General features: G+C 52.8%; 2 protein-coding genes across 4 annotated transcripts in view; both read left to right on the forward strand.

Moving 5' to 3' along the window:
- LOC123350770 (NACHT, LRR and PYD domains-containing protein 1a-like) overlaps window positions 1-20048 on the forward strand; it is a 93029-nt gene that overhangs the window by 10928 nt on the left and 62053 nt on the right. The gene's annotated exons all lie outside the window — the stretch shown is intronic.
- LOC123350773 (caspase recruitment domain-containing protein 8-like) lies at window positions 3215-16417 on the forward strand. 2 transcript variants are annotated; one of them, XM_044989497.1, is made up of 5 exons: window positions 3215-3582; window positions 5107-5232; window positions 5506-5647; window positions 14614-14698; window positions 15533-16417. In XM_044989497.1, the coding sequence occupies exons 1-5, from the start codon at window positions 3319-3321 to the stop codon at window positions 15600-15602; spliced, it is 687 nt and encodes a 228-aa protein (XP_044845432.1). In that variant the 5' UTR covers window positions 3215-3318; the 3' UTR covers window positions 15603-16417. The 2 variants fall into 2 exon arrangements, with proteins under 2 accessions (XP_044845432.1, XP_044845431.1); XM_044989496.1 differs by lacking the exons at window positions 14614-14698; window positions 15533-16417 and adding exons at window positions 7141-7182; window positions 8108-8827 and having other exon boundaries at window positions 3224-3582.

Below are 20048 nucleotides of genomic sequence, written 5' to 3' on the forward strand. Positions count from 1 at the left end.
AAAGAACAGGAGTACTTGTGGCACCTTAAAGACTAACAAATTTATTGTAGCATGAGCTTTCGTGAGCTACAGCTCACTTCTTCGGATGCATAGAATGGAACACACAGACAGGAGATATTTATACATACAGAGAACATGAAAAGGTGGAAGTATGCATAACAACAGGAAAAGTCTAATCAATTGAGATGAGCTCTTATCAGCAGGAAGAAAAAAAACTTTTTGAAGTGATAATTAAGATGGCCAATAGAAGGTGTGAGGAGAACTTAACATAGGGAAATAGATTCAATTAGTGTAATGACCCAACATGGTTTCTGTAAAGGGAAATCATGTCTTACTAATCTATTAGAGTTCTTTGAAGGGGTCAACAAACATGTGGACAAGGGGGATCCGGTGGACATAGTGTACTTGGATTTCCAGAAAGCCTTTGACAAGGTCCCTCACCAAAGGCTCTTACGTAAATTAAGCTGTCATGGGATAAAAGGGAAGGTCCTTTCATGGATTGAGAACTGGTTAAAAGACAGGGAACAAAGGGTAGGAATTAATGGTAAATTCTCAGAATGGAGAGGGGTAACTAGTGGTGTTCCCCAAGGGTCAGTCCTAGGACCAATCCTATTCAATTTATTCATAAATGATCTGGAGAAAGGGGTAAACAGTGAGGTGGCAAAGTTTGCAGATGATACTAAACTGCTCAAGATAGTTAAGACCAAAGCAGATTGTGAAGAACTTCAAAAAGATCTCACAAAACTAAGTGATTGGGCAACAAAATGGCAAATGAAATTTAATATGGATACATGTAAAGTAATGCACATTGGAAAAAAATAACCCCAACTATACATACAATATGATGGGGGCTAATTTAGCTACAACGAGTCAGGAAAAAGATCTTGGAGTCATTGTGGATAGTTCTCTGAAGATGTCCACACAGTGTGCAGAGGCGGTCAAAAAAGCAAACAGGATGTTAGGAATCGTTAAAAAGGGGATAGAGAACAAGACAGAGAATATAGTATTGCCCTTATATAAATCCATGGTACGCCCACATCTCGAATACTGTGTACAGCTGTGGTCTCCTCACCTCAAAAAAGATATTCTAGCACTAGAAAAGGTTCAGAAAAGGGCAACTAAAATGATTAGGGGTTTGGAGAGGGTCCCATACGAGGAAAGATTAAAGAGGCTAGGACTCTTCAGCTTGGCAAAGAGAAGACTAAGGGGGGATATGATAGAGGTCTATAAAATCATGAGTGGTGTGGAGAAAGTGGATAAGGAAAAGTTATTTACTTATTCCCATAATACAAGAACTAGGGATCACCAAATGAAATTAATAGGCAGCAGGTTTAAAACAAATAAAAGGAAGTTCTTCTTCACGCAGCGCACAGTCAACTTGTGGAACTCCTTACCTGAGGAGGTTGTGAAGGCTAGGACTATAACAATGTTTAAAAGGGAACTGGATAAATTAATGGAGGTTAAGTCCATAAATGGCTATTAGCTAGGATGGGTAAAGAATGGTGTCCCTGGCCTCTGTTTGTCAGAGGATGGAGATGGATGGCAGGAGAGAGATCACTTGATCATTGCCTGTTAGGTTCACTCCCTCTGGGGCACCTGGCATTGGCCACTGTCGGTAGACAGATACTGGGCTAGATGGACCTTTGGTCTGACCCGGTACGGCCATTCTTATGTTCTTATGTTCTTATTAAGCCTCCCGTGTGACCCCTTCCCTGGGTACCCTTCTCCCAGCCCTCGCCCCAGGGCTGTCCTTACCCATACGCATGCGCAGCTGCAAAAGGCACCAGGAAATTTGGGGCACCAAATGGCTGCAAATTTCCTGGTACCCCACACAGCTGTGTGCTGCTCCAGCAGCCAGTCCGGTCTCTGGCTGGCTGAGCCGGCCAGGAAAGCTGCCCCCACTCCCGCACCACCCCCACTCCACCCCTTCCCCAAAGCCCCTGCCCCTGCTCTGCCCCCATCCTGCCTCTTCCCACCCCTTCCCCTGAGTTACATCTCGGGGGACTGCAGCAGGGGTCAGGCCTGTCCTGCACTCACCGGGCGGCAGGAAGTGGAGCGGCCCAGCCCCAACCCGCTCCACTCTGCGGGCTCGTACTGTGGGGTGGTTTCCCCCTGCCCCCCAAGCCTGCTCCTGCCCCCCCCACAGACCTTGGGCGCAGCCCCACCCCCCGCAGAGGCCTGGGGATGCCCCCCTCTTCCCTCCCCTCCCCCTGCAGAGGCCTGGGGCCAGCATAGAACACTACAGTGTCTAAGGACCACCCTGCCTCACCCTTTCTCCCAGTCTGTTCTTCCTCCCGCTTCGTCTCGTTCCTTCCCTTTCTCCTCACTCCGTCCATCTCTCTGCACCCCATTCGATGCAGGGCTGCACAGCGCCTGCGGTTGTTTATATTTGTAAGGCGTCTGGGACGGCTGTTGTGTGTTGGTGTAAGTCATTGTACAGGTGCTGCCAGCTCAGGGTGTTTCAATCTCCTTCCCCTCACTATCCCAGCTGCAGGCGGAGGTGTCATAGGTTTATTCCCCACTTTGAACTTTAGCGTTCACAAGATGGGGACCTGCATGGACTCCTCTAAACTTAAATCCTAGTTTAGATCTGGTAAAGCTGCCACCAGCCAGGTTTTAGTGTCTGGCACACTCTCTGTTCCCCCAAAACTTTCCCTGGGAACACAGATCCAAACTCCTTGAATCTCAACACAAAGGGAAATAAATCATTCCCCCACCTTCTTCCCCCCTCCCCTAGTCGTTGGGAGAGATCACCTTGATTCAAACTCCTTGAGTCAAAACAAAGAGGGATTCACTTTTCCCCCCTCCCCTTCCCCTGAAAATCCAAACAAGGGAAGAAATCAATCAGGTTCTAAAAAGAAAAGGATTTTATTAAAAGAAAGAAAGAAAGTACACTACCTCTGTAACGCCAGGATGGAAAAAATTACAGGGTCTAACTTATAAAACTGGAGAGACTTCCCCCCTCCTTTCTCAGAATAATCAAAGTAACAGCAAACAGAAATAAAGAGATTTCTCCAGCAAACACACAATTGCACATGTAAAAATTAATTATAAGACTAATCCGCCTTTCTAATATTCATTATACTGAATAGAAGAAAATACTTCAGGAAATTTGGATAGCCTGGAAATATGTCTGGCCCCTCTTAGATCCAAAGAGAGAACAAAGACCCAAACAAAGAACGCAGACAAAGACTTCCCTCCACAGAGATTTGAAATTATCTTGTCCCTTGATTGGTCCTCTGGTCAGGTATTCCTCAGGTTACTGAGCTTGTTAACCCTTTACAGGTAAAAGAGACCTTAACCCTTAACTATCTGTTTATGACAGGAGAGGATTTAAGTTCATGCCAAATCGCCCATTTTGAAGCTGGCCACATGACCCTGGAAACTCCCTCAAGAATCCATCTCTTCCATGTTGTCCTAGAAAATCCCAGCTTCTCCCAGCTCGGCGTGCTTTGGAGAAAGATACGTTCAACCATAACGTTTATTCCCATCCATTCCCTTGTGCTGATCTACCGGGCACTCAGGGCTGCAGACATTACACTCCACCTCTACCTGATACCCAACGACCACTCACTCAGGAAGGTAAAACAACTATCCCATTTATACGGTGTGCCCAACACCGAGATTGCTGGGACACTGCACAACCACACAGTGAGAATGAACCACATCAATACACCCGCACAGCCAAGCACATAGTGCAGCGCCGGGCAGCACGGCATCGTTCAGAGAGGACAGGGCAGAGGCCTACACGCTGACTGTCGCTGAAATAGAAGGCACCTCGGCAGTCACGTTTTCCTGTGTTTTTAATAGTCGTGCGTGATGGGCTGGGGCACGTACCCAGTGGGAGAGAGTTGAGCTTGCGAGGGATGCACGGCACTAGCTAACATGAGGCACGTGGTTGGGACCCCAATGGATAGGGCAGTGGTTCTCAAACTTTCGTACTTGTGACCCCTTTCATATAGCCAGCGACCCCCCTTATAAATTAAAAACACTTTTTAATATATTTAACACCATTATAAATGCTGGAGGCAAAGTGGGATTTGGGGTGGAGGCTGCCAGCTCGTGACCTCTTGAGGGGTCTTGACCCCCCAGTTTGAGAACCCCTGAGATTGGGGGTCTCACAGCACAGATACCTTATCTGTTGGGGGAGGCTCAAACAGGAGGTGAAGCTCAAGAGAACTATATTGTTACTGTGACCAAGCTTCACGGGGCACCGTATGCAGCAGTGGACAGGTGGGAATAGCTCAGGGCCGGGCCTGCCGTGGTGTGATATCCCCACCACTCAGCCACATAGTGATTCCTGAAGCTAAAGGCCAGGTCCTCCCAGCACCCACTAGGAGGTGCTGTTCTCTCCAGCAGCCTCATTCCTCACTGTGGCCTATTCCATGTATAACTGAGCTTCTGAGCAGTGAAAAATCTTCTTTACAAAATGTCACCCAGAGGCATGGGAGAGTCCAGGTTAAAATGAAAACGCTACGCGAGGGAATGAGGGAATTAGGTTGGCAGCTAGAACTCAACATTAGCTACACTGGCTGCGACCACATGATCACTGTAAGAACCCCAGGAGCCACCCCCACATTGCCTGTAGATCCCATTGCCTGTTATCACTATGGAAAATACACACACATTAAAAGAACAATGTTAAGGTTGCAAAGTCAATCACCCACTGACTGGAGAATGCCAGAATTAAGATTGTGGTTTGCAACCTTCTCTCTGCTCCCTTGTCTGTATGTATTGTGAGAGTCTGTCCTTGTATTTGATCGCAACCTATTTTTAAGCAGATGCAGAGGCCTCCATCTTTTCTGTGGTGATCAGGTTTGTCTGAGGAAACACTTACTGAGCGTGAGGTCTGGTAGGCTGTGAAAGAGGTTCCCAGCAGGGAAATGGTGACAGCCCTGTCACCTGCGTTATTTTTGACTGGGCTGGACCTGATCCCAGCCGAACGTAGCGTAGGGCACATGCCTGCTTTGGCTGGGGGATGGACAAGGTGACCCAGCAGGCCTTTTCCCTCCACGACTCGAGATGCTCTGAGTGAAGACGGAGCTGGCTGTGGGTCAGGGGTTCCTGTTTGTATCTCTCAGCAATGACAATGCTTGAAATTTACAGGCCATTGAAGAAGAAGAAACGAAGTGGGAGTCAAAGCTCATTCTCAAACCTCCTCAGACCAATGCACTGTACTTTGGATCTCAGTATGAGGTGTCTGGTACATCAGAGCTAAAGATAACACCTGACGTAAGTAGGATTGTCCTCTGCGTCCACCAAGACATCAAAAGGAGCTGAACAATTAATTATTATTATGCTTTAGTTGTGTGGTGGTGGTGCCTAGGACCCCCTTGTGCCAGGAGCTGTACAAACACAGAACAAAAAGATGGACCTGCCCCAAAGAGCTTCCAATCTAAGTATAAGCCAAGAGATCACAAGGGACACAGCAAACAATGGGCATCGTTCACTCCTGCTCTTGGCGGAGGTGGGAGACTCTCATAAGTCATTGTATCTTTACTGCAGCAACTGGAGCTCTGCTATAGAAGCCCGGCAGACCAGCAGCCTTATATTGAGCTCTACATGACGGAGCTGGAGGAGGAAATCAAGCTTCACATGAAAGACAGAAAAGACGGGAAATTGGTTTGGAAGACGTTTGTGAGGCCAGGTAGGATCACACGTAAGACGTTGAAGCAGAACTTCTGGGCAGGTGGTTGTGGTGACTGATGCTCATGGAATCGCTGAAATGTCGGGCTGGAAGGGACCTTGAGAGGTCATCAAGTGCAGCCCCCCGTACTGAGGCAGGACCAAGTAACCTAGACCATCCCTGACAGGTGTTTGTCCAGCCTGTTCCTAACAGCCTCCCATGATGGGGATTCCACAACCTCCCTTGGAAGCCTGTTCCAGAGCTCAGCTACCCTTAGAGTTAGAAAGTTTTTCCTAATATCTAACCTAAATCTCCCTTGCTGCACATTAAGCCAGTTACTTCTTGTCCTACCTTCAGCGAACATGGAGAACAATTGATCCCTGTTCTCTTTGTAACAGCCCTTCACATATTTGAAGACTGGTATCAGGTTCCCCCCTCAGTCTTCTTTTCTTAAGACTAAACATGCCCAGTTTTTTAACCTTCCCTCACGGGTCAAGTTTTCTAAACCTTTTATCATTTTTGTTGCTCCCCTCTGGACTCTCTGCAATTTGCCCAATTGCACTTGTTTTTATTGAATTTCATTTTGTTGATTTCAGACCAATTCTCCAATTTGTCAAAGTGGTTCTGAATTCTAAATCTGTCCTCCAACGTTCTTGCAACCCATCCCAGCTTGGTGTCATCTGCAAGTGTTCTACGCATACTCTCCAATCCATTCTACAATTCATTAATGAAAATATTGACTAGTCCCAGGACTGACGCCTGTATAATCCCATTAGATACGCCCTTCCAGTTTGACAGAAAACCGTTGATAACTACTCTTTGAGTATCATCTTTCAACCAGTTGTGCACTCACTTTATAGTAATTTAATGTAGACCACATTTCCCTAATTTGCTTATGAGAATGTCATGAGGGACTGTGTTAAAAGACTTGTTAAAATCAAGATATAGCATATCTGCTGCTTCCCCTCTATCCCGTAAGTCAGTTACCCTGTCAAAGAAGGGAATTAGGTTGGTTTGACATGCTTTGTTCTTGGCATGCTGGCTGTCCCTTATAACCCCATTATCCTCTAGCTGCAAACTGGTTGTTGAATCATGATAATTTCCCAGGTATTGAAGTTAGGCATGTTGGGGGCACAGAGAGGCAGGAGATTTACATTAAATCAGCTGTCTCAGCTCTGCCATCTTCATTATCCATGGCAAAAATCCTAATCCACTGAACAAAGTCCTGTGGTTTAATGCACTTTTAGGATCTTTGATCATGGTTCCTCTGGAGATTTCAGAAATTATCTTTGGGAAATTACCCAAGTATTTCAAGATTCCTTGTGTGGTGGAGAAACTCCAGTATAACTTTAGAGAAGGCTGAGACACCTGCTAGCAAAGGAGGAGAAGGTCTCTGGGAATGCAAAGCTTCTCTGATTGCCCTTAGCCTCTGATGGTCTTTAATGTTGCTGGACCCTCCTGCTAATGAGAAAAGTGACAGGATGTTTGACTGATCCCTTCTCTTTCTCCTTTAGGGGACGTTAAAATTCCTGCAGCATCGTCCCAAACACTCACAGGTCAGTATTATTTTAACAGAGCTTTCAGTTTCCGCAATCTCAAGCTGGTCAGAATACAGTATGTTTAATGAAAAAATAATTAATTCTAGGGGTTTTCTTGAAACATTTACATGAAAAATTTCTGATTTTTTTCAACCTGGAAACCCCAAACTTTAGAGCTGTCCAGTTTTACTCCTTCCTCTCCCTCCCCCCACTCCCATGCTTTTTTCAGTGGCAAAATTAGAAATAGGTGCTGAGTGAAGGGAAGGAGCGGGGGGAATGAGTGAAATACCAAAGAGGGAAAACCCTTTGGATTGTTAATTTCAAGGGGGAAGGAGGTTGTTGAAAAAAAATCGGACAATTTCAGAAAAATAAAAAACTTTTATTTAAAAAAAAAAGCCACTTGGAAAAAAGTTTGAAAAATGTTGACAAGCTTTAGCTGGAATCCATTTCTTCTCTAACACGCCCGGCCCTCCTGCTTGAAGCATAGACCTTAGACATGGAGAAAGACCTTCCAGTTTGCCTTTGTCCAGTGCAGTGACTCACAGATTCCATCCCTTCCTCACAAAGGGATCCCTCTGTACGTCACTGGTGAGAGTTGTGCTCCTGAGGTCCATCCCAAGCTTTCTTTCCTCAGTGCCATCTCCTTATCCCTCGCTATACCCCTGGGACAGGCTGGCGGGATGGTCTGGAACTTGTAGCAGTGCTGGCTGTTGCATCAGAGCCTCAGCCCCTTGCAGTGTTAGCGTGGATGGGTCTTTACAACCATATTCCAACACGAATCACTTCATGCAACTGACCACACACTTTGAGCTAGAACAGCCCTACAGTACAGGGGAAGCTGTTGCACCCCACAGTGACATGGGGTCATTTCGTGGGACTGTAATAACCCAGAGTTGTACCTCCCGTACCCAGCAGAGTAATGCAGGGCTGGTGTCTCCTTTAGCTCGAGGCATGTCCTTTGTGAAGAAGCACCGGGAGCAGCTCCGTCGTCGAATGGGAGCGATCCATCCCATCCTGGCTCGCTTACGGGACATAGAGGCAATGAACAGTGATGAAGAGGAGGAGGTGCTTAGTATGCAGTCCAGGCGAAAGGGGATGAACGAGGCCTTACTGCAGCTGGTTGAGCGGAAGGGAGCTCAGGCCCAAGAAGAACTCTACCAGACTCTCAGAGAGACGGACCCTTTCCTTGTACTAGACTTGGAGAAATCCAGCTAGGGCCTGGAGATCCCGCTAACAGCCACCTGTGCTCCTGGCTGTGCCACCGCCAGTCTGGGGTGTGAACATATTCTTACCTTTGTTACTTACGCAGCAACATAAAGCTGGTTTGATACGAGGAGCTTTTTATCACTGTGACCTTTAGGCCACCACTACCTCTCGCTCTTCCCTGGTCTTCTTGCGATCTACCTGCTCTCCTCTTGTCCTACGCACAGTCTGGGGGAGCATTTCCTTCTGTCCTCTACCCTCTAGACAAAATAAGGGTCTTAGGCTCCCAGCTGTCAGTACCGGGTAGACCCCTTTGCGCGAGGTTTCTGCATGTTTTCTCCTCGGAGACAGAAGAACGGGTTGAATCTTTCCAAACATACAGCAGGTCTCTCAGTTAAACAAGCTTTATTTGGAATGAAAGAGAGGAACATTTTTAAATAAACATAAATCTTTTTTTCTCATCTCCAAATGTTAGCCTCAATTTTAGAAAAGTGTTTTTCCTGTTTCGTTGCAGAAAAGGAGGAAGATAAGGAAAGTTTTGACATAGTCCAGCAGACAGATTTAGCCTTCTGCCCATGTCCTGCCCCAGAGAAACTACACTGGAGCTGACCTCCTTGGTCTGGCACAGCACCCACCCTCCTGTGTGGGACCATCCCCATGTCTTTCAGAGTGTCACTCTTCAGTAGCACAAATGGCCTTTTACCCAAAGAGAGACTCTCTTTGCTATTTCAAAGTCCTTCTTAGTCTCTGGAGAGATCCTGGGGGCTCCTCTCCAAACCCAGCCCATTCAGCTCAGAGAGGTACTGGGCTATGCCACTGGTGATTGTTGGGGCTATTGTCTGAGCATTTTAATGGCCACTTTGCTGCACCTTGATGGGTTTGTCCTGTGGCCTTTAAGGCCTGGCTGTCTCCCCCGGAGAGCTTTCACAGAGCACATATCTACCCCTCTTCTGTTTGGTTTACAGTAAGAAAATCATTCCACGAATTAAGTTCAGCAGAGTCTGTCCCTCCTACATCTAAAGTGTAACCCCTGGATGCTGTGTGGGGATACCCTCTCACCGAGGAGCCCCACCTTGCAGAGGGCAGAGCTTTCTTGTCCTAGGGACTCCCGAGATAACCTGGTATCAGTGCTACACGCCTGCGCTACCTTCCGTCACCGCTCTGGTTGGGCTGCCCAGGAGCGGAGCTGGGGGGGATCGGGGGGCCGCTGCTCCCCCACTGAGCACATTGCCCCAAAGTGGTGCCTTTGCAGGAATTTGTAATAAGGTAGAAAGGTCCAGGATTTTCCCCCATGCAGATTGTGGCATTGCTGATTGGCCACCTGGGACTGACTGAGCCGCTCCCATTGGGCCTCCAGCAGCCAGACCCCGCCCCCCTCCACCACTATGGGGGCGGGGCTGTGGGCTGGCAGGTTTAACTTGGGCTCCAGAGCGCAGCCAGTGGCTCGAGCTGCCTGGTGGCAAGGGGAGTCCCGGGGGGCAGTCAGGGAGCAGGGGGAGGGTTGGATGGTTCTGGGCGGGGGGGACTTTCTGGGGCTGGGGCAGTCAGGGAGCAAGGGAGGGTCGGACGGGAGGAAGTCTGGGCCTCTTTCCAACAGCAAAACACAAGCGTATAAAAGCAGCCTTCAGTGTGAAGTGCTATCAGCTGGCCCGGGCAGCCTGCACGGCCCCGGCCCGCTTGCCTGAGCTGTATTATTAATGCATTTCAGTTGGAAGATGCAGCCTGAGTGATGTAAAGGCCCCAAACGCTGCTGAAAGAGCCGGGACAGTTGCAGGTTTTCTCTGCTGGGCTTTTCATCGGGGTCATACACTGCAAACCTGCTTGAGGCACCGCGCAAGAGATAATTATTGAGGAAGTTCATGCAACTCACAGCTTAGGCTCTTCTAAGCTTGCAGCCAGGGCCCAGAAGGATTTGGGAGCAGTTAACAATTCTGTGTGTGGTTAAGAGTTTCATTTCCTGGGCCCTGTTACCCAGTCCCACAGGGGAGACTGAGTGAGTAGCCCGGCTTGTCCTCTGCAATCCCTTCCCTGCTTCTTTCCCTTGTGTTTGCAAGGGTCTCATTAACGTGCTGCATCCGAACATGCCCTCCAGAGACACAGCCTCCTGGCTTCTCCTTTTTTCTCCTTCTCTCCATCTCTGCGGTTTTTCCGCATGGCCCGTCCCTTGTCTGTGCTCCCTCTCCACCCCATGCACTGTATTAAGCACGTCTCTGCCTCTCTTGTTTATGGGCTCTGTGCTGGGATGGCAGAGGCAGCGCTAGTGTTGTGTTCTCTGCTAGGTCTGTTTGGAGCAGACTCTAAAATCAAGCGCTCCCTTTGAAGCCCTGGCGAGCAGGCAGAGGCTAAACACCAGAGCCAGGTGCTAGGGCAGAAGCAGCTGCCCATGTACCCTCAATGGCAGGAGCTGTGCGTGGTCCCTCGGCCCCCCCCCCCCACACACACTTTGGATTACGGGGTGTGTCTTGGTGTATATTGGGGGTCCTGGCAGGGGGCGGGGAGTGGTTGGATAGGTGTGGGAGTCCTGGCAGTCTGTCTGGGGGTGGGGGTGTGGATAAGGGTCGGGGAAGTCAGGGGACAGGTAGGAGGTAGGGTTCTAGGGGGGGGCAGTTAAGGTGGGGGGTCTCAGGAGGGGGCAGTCAGGGGACAAAGAGCAGGTAGGCTTAGGTAGAGGGTGGGAGCCTGGGGGGCAGTTAGGGGCAGGGTCCCAGGAGGGGGCAGTCAGGAGACAAGGAGCGGGGGGTGCTGGGAGTTCTGAGGGGGGCAGGAAGTGGGAGGGAGTAGATGTAATTAGTAATTTGATAGGTCAGGTGGTGCCTTTTTTTATGTGTTCGCTCCCCCTGATGTTAGAACCTGGCTACGCCCCGGCTGCCCCTTCCAGTCACCCCCTGCTCTGTGGGAGGGAATCCAAATCTCTGTCCCTGAATCTTGGGGTGTTTTAAGCCTCTGGAGCCTGAACGGAGTCCAGCCACTGCCCAGTCACAGGGTCCGTCGGCACGCTGCTGCCGTGCAGATCTGCAGTCTAACGCGCCCTTCCCAGAACTGGAACCTGCTCTCCAGCTGCCTCGCCCCTGGCCTCAGGGTTGACCCTTCAGACTCCCCTGTACTTAAACACACCCTCTTCCCAGAACTCCACCCCAAGGCGGGAAGCTTCTGGTTTACTCTTTCTCGCTCTCTCAGCGGCACACAAGCAGTTGTGAAGCAAATAACACACAGACACTTGGACAAGCACATAACAGAATTGCTGTTTTATCATTCCCCTCTATTCGACATTGGCGAGGCCTCATCTGGAGTCCTGTGTCCAGTTTTGGGCCCCACACTACAAGAAGGATGTGGAAAAATTGGAAAGAGTCCAGCGGAGGGCAACAAAAATGATTAGGGGGCTGGAGCACATGACTTATGAGGAGAGGCTGGGGGAACTGGGATTGTTTAGTCTGCAGAAGAGAAGAATGAGGGGGGATTTGATAGCTGCTTTCAACTACCTGAAAGGGGGTTCCAAAGAGGATGGATCTAGACTGTTCTCAGTGGTAGAAGATGACAGAACAAGGAGCAATGGTCTCAAGTTGCAGTGGGGGAGGTTTAGGTTGGATATTAGGAAAAACTTTTTCACTAGTAGGGTGGTGAAGCACTGGAATGGGCTATGTAGGGAGGTGGTGGAATCTCCTTCCTTAGAGGTTTTTAAGGTCAGGCTTGACAAAGCCCTGGCTGGGATGATTTAGTTGGGGATTGGTCCTGCTTTGAGCAGGGGGTTGGACTAGATACCTCCTGAGGTCCCTTCCAACCCTGAGATTCTATGATTCTATACCCAACAGATAAAGCCCAAAGAGTACAAATTACTTAGACACACCAACCATCCTACCCAAAATGCCCCCCAGCTCCCCCTTCCCTTAGACGTCTTGGGGGCCACCTGGGCTCAGGAAGGAAGGAAGGCAATGAAGGCTGAGAACACGTTAGCAATTTAAGGTAAAATACCTTATAGAGAAGTTGCAATTATCTGCACACAAGCCTTATAAACATGGAAATTCAGAGACAAAGTGGAACGTAAAAGGAATCCAAATGTGTTAAACTCTGGAAATGCAGCCAGACAGCCTTAACTCTGCCCTGCAGGGACACCCTGCAAACACCACCTAGATCAGGGGTCGGCCACCAAAGGTGACGCGAGCCGATTTTGCCAGGCACACGGCTGCCAGCCAGGGTCCCGGCCGCCGGCCCCGCTCAGCCCGCTGCCGGCTGAGTGAACAGAACCCCAGGCCGGCAGGAGCCAAGCAGGGCCAGCGGCCGGGACCCCAGACCAGCGGCAGGCGCTCCCCAGCTCCCCCATCACCGTGCTTGGGTTCTGCGGCTCCCGGCAGTGGGAGCCGCCACTGCCCCTCCCAGAGCTCCCCCCTCCCACTGCCTCAGCACTCTGCGGGGCGGGGGGGGCTGTGCGCGCGGCAGCCTGGCAGTGCCTTTTCCCTCCACATGGAGCCAGCGTCTGACCGGCATGGGCATGGTAAGGGGAGTCCCGGGGGCAGTCAGGGAGCAGGGGGAGGGTTGGATGGGTCGGGAGTTCTGGGGGTCCTGTCAGGGGGCAGGGAGTGGTTGGATGGGGCGTGGGAGTCCCAGGGATCTGTCTGGGGGTGGGGGGTGAATAAGGGTTGGGGCAGTCAGGGGACAGGTAGGGGTAGAGTCCTAGGGCGTCAGTTAGGGTGGGGGGGTCTACAGGAGGGGACAGTCAGGGGACAAGGAACAGGGAGCCTTAGGTAGGGGGTGGGGTTCTGGGGGGCAGTTAGGGGCAGGGGTCCCAGGAGGGGGCAGTCAGGGGACAAGGAGGGGAGGGGTTCTGACAGGGGCAGTCGGGGTGGGAAATGGGAGGGAGTGGATGGGGGCGGGGCTAGGGCAGGGCTCTCCCCTCTTTTTTGATTGTTGAAATGTCGTAACCCTAGGCAAGGGGGGAGCCGGGGGGCGCATGGGGGCTGGCGCCTGCATACATCCACTGAAGCCTGCAGGAACCCCCTGGGGGGCGCGCCAGGCCACAGCCTGGGCAGGCGGGTGACTGCTCCCCGCTAGCAGCGCCACCGCCTTTGCAGGGCTGCTGCCCCCCTGCACCGCCCCCGCAAGCCGATTCTCTGGCTCTCCGGTGCCTCCGGAAGGCGGCTCCTCCCTGCCGAGCTGCTGCAGCGGCCCAAGCCCGGCAAAGCCAGTGAGTGGACTTGAGGTGGAGGCTGCCGGGGTGGGCTGGGGAGGGCTCATGGGGGGGCTGTGCACCCTCCAGGGGAGTTCAGGGGGTGGGGAGGGGGGAACCTGGTTTAGGGAGCAGCCCCTGGGCACAGCTGGCCCCTGGGGTCTATCAAGGCTTGTTGGGATTTGCCCCTCAATGAACCGATATGCAAGGCGGGGGGTGGGGGGCAAGGTGGAAGTTTCGCCTAGGGCGCAAAATATCCTTGCACCGGCCCTGCCCCAGGGGGTGCCTGCGCTCCAGGTTAAGAACCACTGCACTAAACTGATAAGATCTGCATTTAAATTTAATTTTAAATTAAGCTTCTTAAACATTTTAAAAAACTTGTTTACTTTACATACAACAATAGTTTATAGACTTATAGAAAGAGGCCTTCTAAAAACGTTCAAATGTATTACCGGTACGCCTTACATTAGAGTGAGTAAATGAAGACTCGGCACAACGCTTCTGAAAGGTTGCCAACCCCGATATAGGGCATTGGAGCCGTTGCACCATGAGCTCCCTCAGGAGCCCGGGCACCAGCGGCACTGGCTCTCTGTAGGGCATTGGAGCCGTTGCACCGTGAACTCCCTCAGGGTGTTGGGATCACAAAGGTAATTAAAGAGAAGCTGCTGGCTGGCCCCAGGCAGAAGCCTCTGGGCCTGGCGTGGCTGAGTGCAGGCAGGGTCCTGATCACAGGAGCCGGGGGGGCAGCTGGTACAGGCAGCCAGGCTCCTGCAGCCGCCCCTCTCCCAGAGCCCCACACTGTCTCTCTGTTGGTGGCCCTGAGAGCTCAGCCTCCCAGCTGCTCAGGGTGGAGGGGGGTCCCTCCGTTGGCCCAATGCGGGAGAGGAGCAAAAGGGGAGAAGGTCACTTCCCCTAAACTGTGTGAATTTGTGTTTAGCTGTGACCCCCTGAGCACCTTTCCCAGACCTGAGTCTGTGGGAGCTCGAAAGCTCGTCTCTCGCCCCAACAGGAGTTGGTCCAATACACGAAATTAACTTCCCCCCCCTTCCCCGCCCCCCCCCCCCCCCCCCCCCCCGTCGCTCCAGTATCCTTCAACCCGCACGCTACATCATCACTGGATGGTACCATCAGGCCAGTGATGAGACAACGGCGGAAGAAGGGAGAGGAGAGGTAAGACCTGGGGGGCTGAAGGGGGAAGAACATTGGTGAGGGGAGGAGAAAGGGAACCAGAACGGAGGGAGGGAGGGGGATTTGGGGGGAGAGGGGAGAGGAAGGAAATTACTTCTCAGCCTCTGCAGGCCAGAGTTCAGTTGAATGGAAATAGAGGCGCAGAGGAGAGGGAGAGAGAAGAGAACCAGGATCCCTCGAGGAAGCAGGCGAGAGGAGCAGAGGCAAGCGATAAGGCCGGGGAGGGGTTAACATGAGAAGTGGGGGAAATGAAGAGGGGCCGACGTGGGGCAGACTACAAGAAAAGGGGGCTACGCAACACGGGGGGAAATGCCAGCAGCCTCCGGGTTTTGTTTTGAAGCCACAGTCCCCCTGGGAGCCCTGCGCAGCACGGCCTCAGAAACACCCGGCCGGGCCCCAAGGCCTGGGCTCCTGGCCAACTGGGAGTTTCAGTTTCTCAGGAAGTGGCTGAGAGCTCTGAGCGGGGTGGGAGGATGGGCAGGCCGGCCTAGGGCCTGGGGCTCTGCTGGGGGCAGAGAAGATCCCTAAATCCAGAAAAAGGGGCGGGTGGGGGGCTCTGAGGAATCCACAGCCTGGGTCTGAGAGCACAGTCTGCACAGACAGCCCCGTGGGGCTCAGACATTATGGAGCACAGACCCACTCAGAGCTCTTCAGCCACTGGCAGGGCACAGGGCACAATCTTTATTGAAGATTGGCTTGGCAGAGTGGGTACTCTGGACGTGTGTTGGGAGGACACTGGGATGGATCTCAAGAGGAGGGTGATACAAAAATTCGTTTTCAACAGCGATGTTGACAGGCTTAAACTGATATTCGCAGACAAACAGCTGGAAGATGCCAGGAGTCTGCGGCACCAAGGGCTGATGAGTCACTGTGTTGGTGTCATTAGGCAGGACGTTAGCCAAATAGGGCTCGTCTCCCCCCGGAGCTTACCTAATTACACCAAGGAGGCACGGAGAACAGGAAGACGAGTACCACACCCTTTATTGATCGGTCAGCTGAGCGGGTGCTCTGATCGGCTAGTGCCAGAAGAGAGAGACACTGTACAAGCCCGGACGGGCCCTTTTATAACCAATAACAAACAACTTAGCCTACGTTCGTTTACGTCATTTGGTTGACCTGTAGAACCTGTACATGTATCTGTTAGGGGATAATTGGGTACGCAGGATACATATATCATTTTGTGGGGGACACAAGATACATACAGCTGTTGAGGATACATTTGTCATTCTGAAGGGTACAGCTGTTGAGGATACATTTATCACGATAAGGGGGGAGACAGGATACATCTATTGACCCTTTGTACTAAATACTTTGGAGACTTACATGGGAACACAGCTGCATACACTTGGGGAGCCAACATATACTTGGGGAGCCAAACAAAACTGATAAGCAATGCACTGACATAGGCCTTTGTTCTATCTAGTCCTTGAAGCTTTCCAACTCACGGGCCATAGTTTGCCCACCTCTGGCCTAGCGAGTGCAGTTTGGTTGAGGGGGAGTCACTCAGTCAGTGCATGACAAGCACAGTTCTGCTGCCCTTGAGTCACCCAACAAGGATAACAACCCGCATGACCCCTCCCCAATAACACAGAGACTGGTGACCCAACACCAGCCACAAGTGAGCATTCGGGCAAAGCAGCCCGTCGTGCTGAGCCCCGAGGCAGGGTGCGTGCGCCCCTGCAACCAAGGTCAGCTCCTGAAGTTCTCTTCCACGTTCTCTACAGCTGCAAGCGTCCCGAAATCCGTGCAGCGGTTTGCCTCTCTTGCTAGGCCCTGCACCAGCTCCAGAGTTCAGCGCACTCCTCAGGATCCTGCATTCACTGGCCATGGCCAAGCCACCCGAGTCTTTTCTTACTGATCAGCATTCCCAGGAACGACATAGCAGCACGATTTAACACGTCCACTGTCTTGCCATCTGATTTATACCTTATTGAAGCCAACCTCAGCCATGCCTGGCAGGGCATTCCAGGGTCTTACGGTGAACCCGCGTGGGGTGGGGTGTCTCTAGAAAGGCAGCTCTGTACAGAGACCCGACCTGCTAGGAGCAGCCCTGCACAAGGTGTGCATGACACTGCCCGTCTGCTTCAGCACAGTAAGTGCCGGGCATTGCAGGGCGAGGCTAGGAGGGGGAGCAGGGAGAGGAGTGCCGGAGCCGGGACGGGGTGGGGAGGCCAGAAGAGTGGGTGGTGGGGGAAAGGTGGCTGATGCCTTTCGAGGGGCTGGTGATGGCCTAGAGACGCTGGAGCCCCAGCACCGTGCAATGGGGCAGAGGGACACAGTCATCTGAGGATATCACATGGCAGCAAAAGGGGTGAGGGCAGGAGCAGGGCTGGGGGAGCGGGTGGGAGGGGTTGTGATGGGGTTACAGGCCCCACGCAAAGGCTAAGGGAGCGATGGAGCAGGACTGGGCCGCGAAGGACGCCTCCCCTCCCCCTCAGCTGCAGAGCATGCTCCACATGGGGGACCTGCTCCTAAGGGGCCTGAAAGCCAGTGTGGGGAGGGAGAGGAGAGGCTGGCTGCGGGGAGGCAGCCCTGGGACAGCGATCCCCAGGATCTGTGGGACTGTGGGTCAGACCCAGCCGAACAGGGGCCTGACCCTTTTCCCGCCCCTGCTCCCGGACGAGGGAGACTAGCTGGGCCCTGAGAAGGGAGCTGGCGAGCACCACGGACTCTGTGAGCTGCTGGGATGCACCGGGAACGCCCCGCGGGGGCAGGGGGCTGGGACCAGGCCCCAGCTGAAGAGAGAGCGGGGTAGGTAGGAAGGGGCCCAGGGGAGGCTGCTCTGGTGTATCAGTAAGAGGAGACTCAGACTCTCCTTTCCTCACCACATCCCCCCTGGGCCGGGACTCAGTGAGAAGGAGGGAGGGCCTGGGTCCCCCCACCCCATCCAGCCAGGAGAACCCGGGGAGCACTGGGGAATGATGGAGCATAACTCAGCTGCCAGGCCTATGGAACACACAGCAAGGCCAGCCCGGGACTTTGCCGACAGCTGAGCTACGGCCTGCCCACTAGGCCTGCTGGCCTCCAAGTGACACCTGCTATGGGGTTACTTCTCCTCAGGGGTCTCTGGGTCCTGATCTCCCCCTCTGCCACATGTTCTGCAGTGTGTGCTGCTGGTGCAGACCTCCTCCCATCACAAGGCGAGGAGACCCGCCGGGTTTTCCACTTGGAATGTTTTCCCTTCAAAGCTGCTCAGGGCTGAGCGTGGCAGGCTGCACCCTGGGTCTGGAGGGATTGACGGAGGAAGGCTGGCCGTGCTCTAGACCAAGCCCCGGTGGCGGTGGCGTTAGTGCAGCAGAAAGGCAATACAGTGTTAGGCTGTGGGAGGGCAGAGGAGTTATGGGGTGGGATTAGGGATGGCGCTGGTGTTACTAACACAAACACTGGGCGCTAGGGTGCAAACTGCCCTCTGGATGTCCAGTCTGTGTCAGGTTATTTCCCAGAACATGATCTCAGATAATAGTGGTTTCCCTGTCATTCCAGTCTGTGACTTTCCTGCTGTAACTGCACAAGACAGAGAGGAAGCCCAGCCACATTCATCATCTCCAGACAAAGCAGAACCTGAGGAACAAACAGATAAGGAGCTGCGAGAAATTACAAATCAGGAGATGCAGGAATAAAACCTTCCAGAGAAAACAATGAAACGCTAGCAAGAGAATATGACAGGAGCTCTGGAGCAGCCTCCTGCTAGTGCAGCACCAGGCTCTTCCAGTAGGTGGTGCTGCAGGAGCACTGACTGAGGGAACCCCCATCTCTCCCAGGCAGAAGGGTGGTAGAAACACTGGCTGTGGGGAGCCCCCGCTATCTCCAGGGTTCATTGCGGGGAGGAGGAATGTGATATTCCACCATCCTCCACCCACAACCAAAACCCACCCAGCACTGAGACTGAAATGAGCTGCCACATGCATAGATTGCGCAGCTCTTCCTTGTATGTATAAGCGGGGGAATGGTCCCGCTATTGTGGGGAACTTTCCTGGCTTCTGCACTACCCCGGTGAAGTGGGCTAGCGAAAGGATCTGAGTCCTCGCTCCCACTTCCTTTACCCAGAGGCCTCCCTGCCCTTGAGGACTCCCCTTCCACTCTCCTGTCTGGCGGAGTCCTCGTAACCCCGACAAGGCTGGGCCCAGGATTCCTGGGGGGCTCGACCCCCAACCCTGCTGTGGTCACCCAGGACAGGGGCTAGGGTGTCCCCACGCCGGGGTACTCTCTTTGCACTACGCACATCCCTGACCCACTGATCACATCATACAATTTAAAGCAAATACAAGTTATTTAATTAACACTTAATTTAAAAAAAGAATAAGGAAAAATGGGAAAGGTTAAAGGAAAACACATCACCCCGCTCTGTGGCAGGGAACATCACAAACAGTGTCTCTGGAACGTCAGGGCAGTTCACAGTCTGTTCCTTGTAGGTCCCAGGCCTCCTTCTCAGGCCCTGGCTGTGCTGCAGGGACGCTGCGCGTTGGACACTTGCTCTGGCGGTGGCCACACGCTCTCAGGCTCAGGTGGCAGGACCCTTCTCCCCAGCGTTACCCCCGCCCTGTCAGGGTTACGACCCCCCTCCCAGTCTGGCCTGCAGGGCCTCTTGGCTGAGGCGTCTCCCTGTGCTGGGCTCACTGCCCAGGGTCCCCCTCGCTCTCCCCAGCTGCTCACCGCACCCGGCTCCGGACTGCCCAGCTCCAGCTCCAGCTCCACTCTGCCTCAGCACGGCTGCTGCTGCTGCTCTGCCTCCAGCGCCTGGGCTGCTTCTCTGGCCTCTCTGGCTCCAGTTGCTACCACTATGCTCCCAGGGCAGGGCTGCTCTGCAGGCTGCTTCTGTGACTCTGCTCTCAGCTCTCATCTGCTTCCTGGGCTGCTTGTCTGGCCCCTCTGGCTCTGGTGCTGCAGCTCTGCTCCCAGGGCAGGGCTGCTCTCTCTGGGCTGTGCTCTGGCTTTGGGGCTGCAGCTCCGCTCCCATCAGCTTAGCTTGGGACCTGCTCTCTCCTTAGCTCGGCCTCGCTCCATCTGACTCAGACAATTCCAGCTCACATGGAGGACGGGACCCCCCTGGCCTCCTGATTCCTTGATTAGCCGCCCGCCCTGTCAATCAGGCTGACCTGGAGCACTGGCCTCTCCACATTGTTCCTGGAGACTGTCAGTCTCAGGCTCCTGATTTCCCATGGACCGCTCCCTTTTTAGTGCTGGGAGCTAGCAACCAAACACCCCCCCCCCCCCCGACTGAATGTTAGTAAGGGGGCAACAGTCCCCTTACATATGCTTGTCCCTCTCCTCGCCTGAGCTGTGAAATGGTCCCTCGGCCCACACTGCTTCCAGCAGCTCCTATTAGCCTGGA

Source organism: Mauremys mutica, chromosome 16 (assembly GCF_020497125.1).
Source record: "Mauremys mutica isolate MM-2020 ecotype Southern chromosome 16, ASM2049712v1, whole genome shotgun sequence".
In the NCBI taxonomy this organism is placed as follows: Eukaryota; Metazoa; Chordata; order Testudines; family Geoemydidae; genus Mauremys; species Mauremys mutica.

Coding starts and splice junctions, on each gene's coding strand:
- LOC123350773 (XM_044989496.1), top strand. CDS start 3,319: ATGACAGGAGAGGATTTAAGTTCATGCCAAATCGCCCATTTTGAAGCT. Junction 3,583..5,106: donor ACGACCACTCACTCAGGAAG/GTAAAACAACTA, acceptor TGAAATTTACAG/GCCATTGAAGAAGAAGAAAC. Junction 7,183..8,107: donor ATCGTCCCAAACACTCACAG/GTCAGTATTATT, acceptor TGTCTCCTTTAG/CTCGAGGCATGTCCTTTGTG.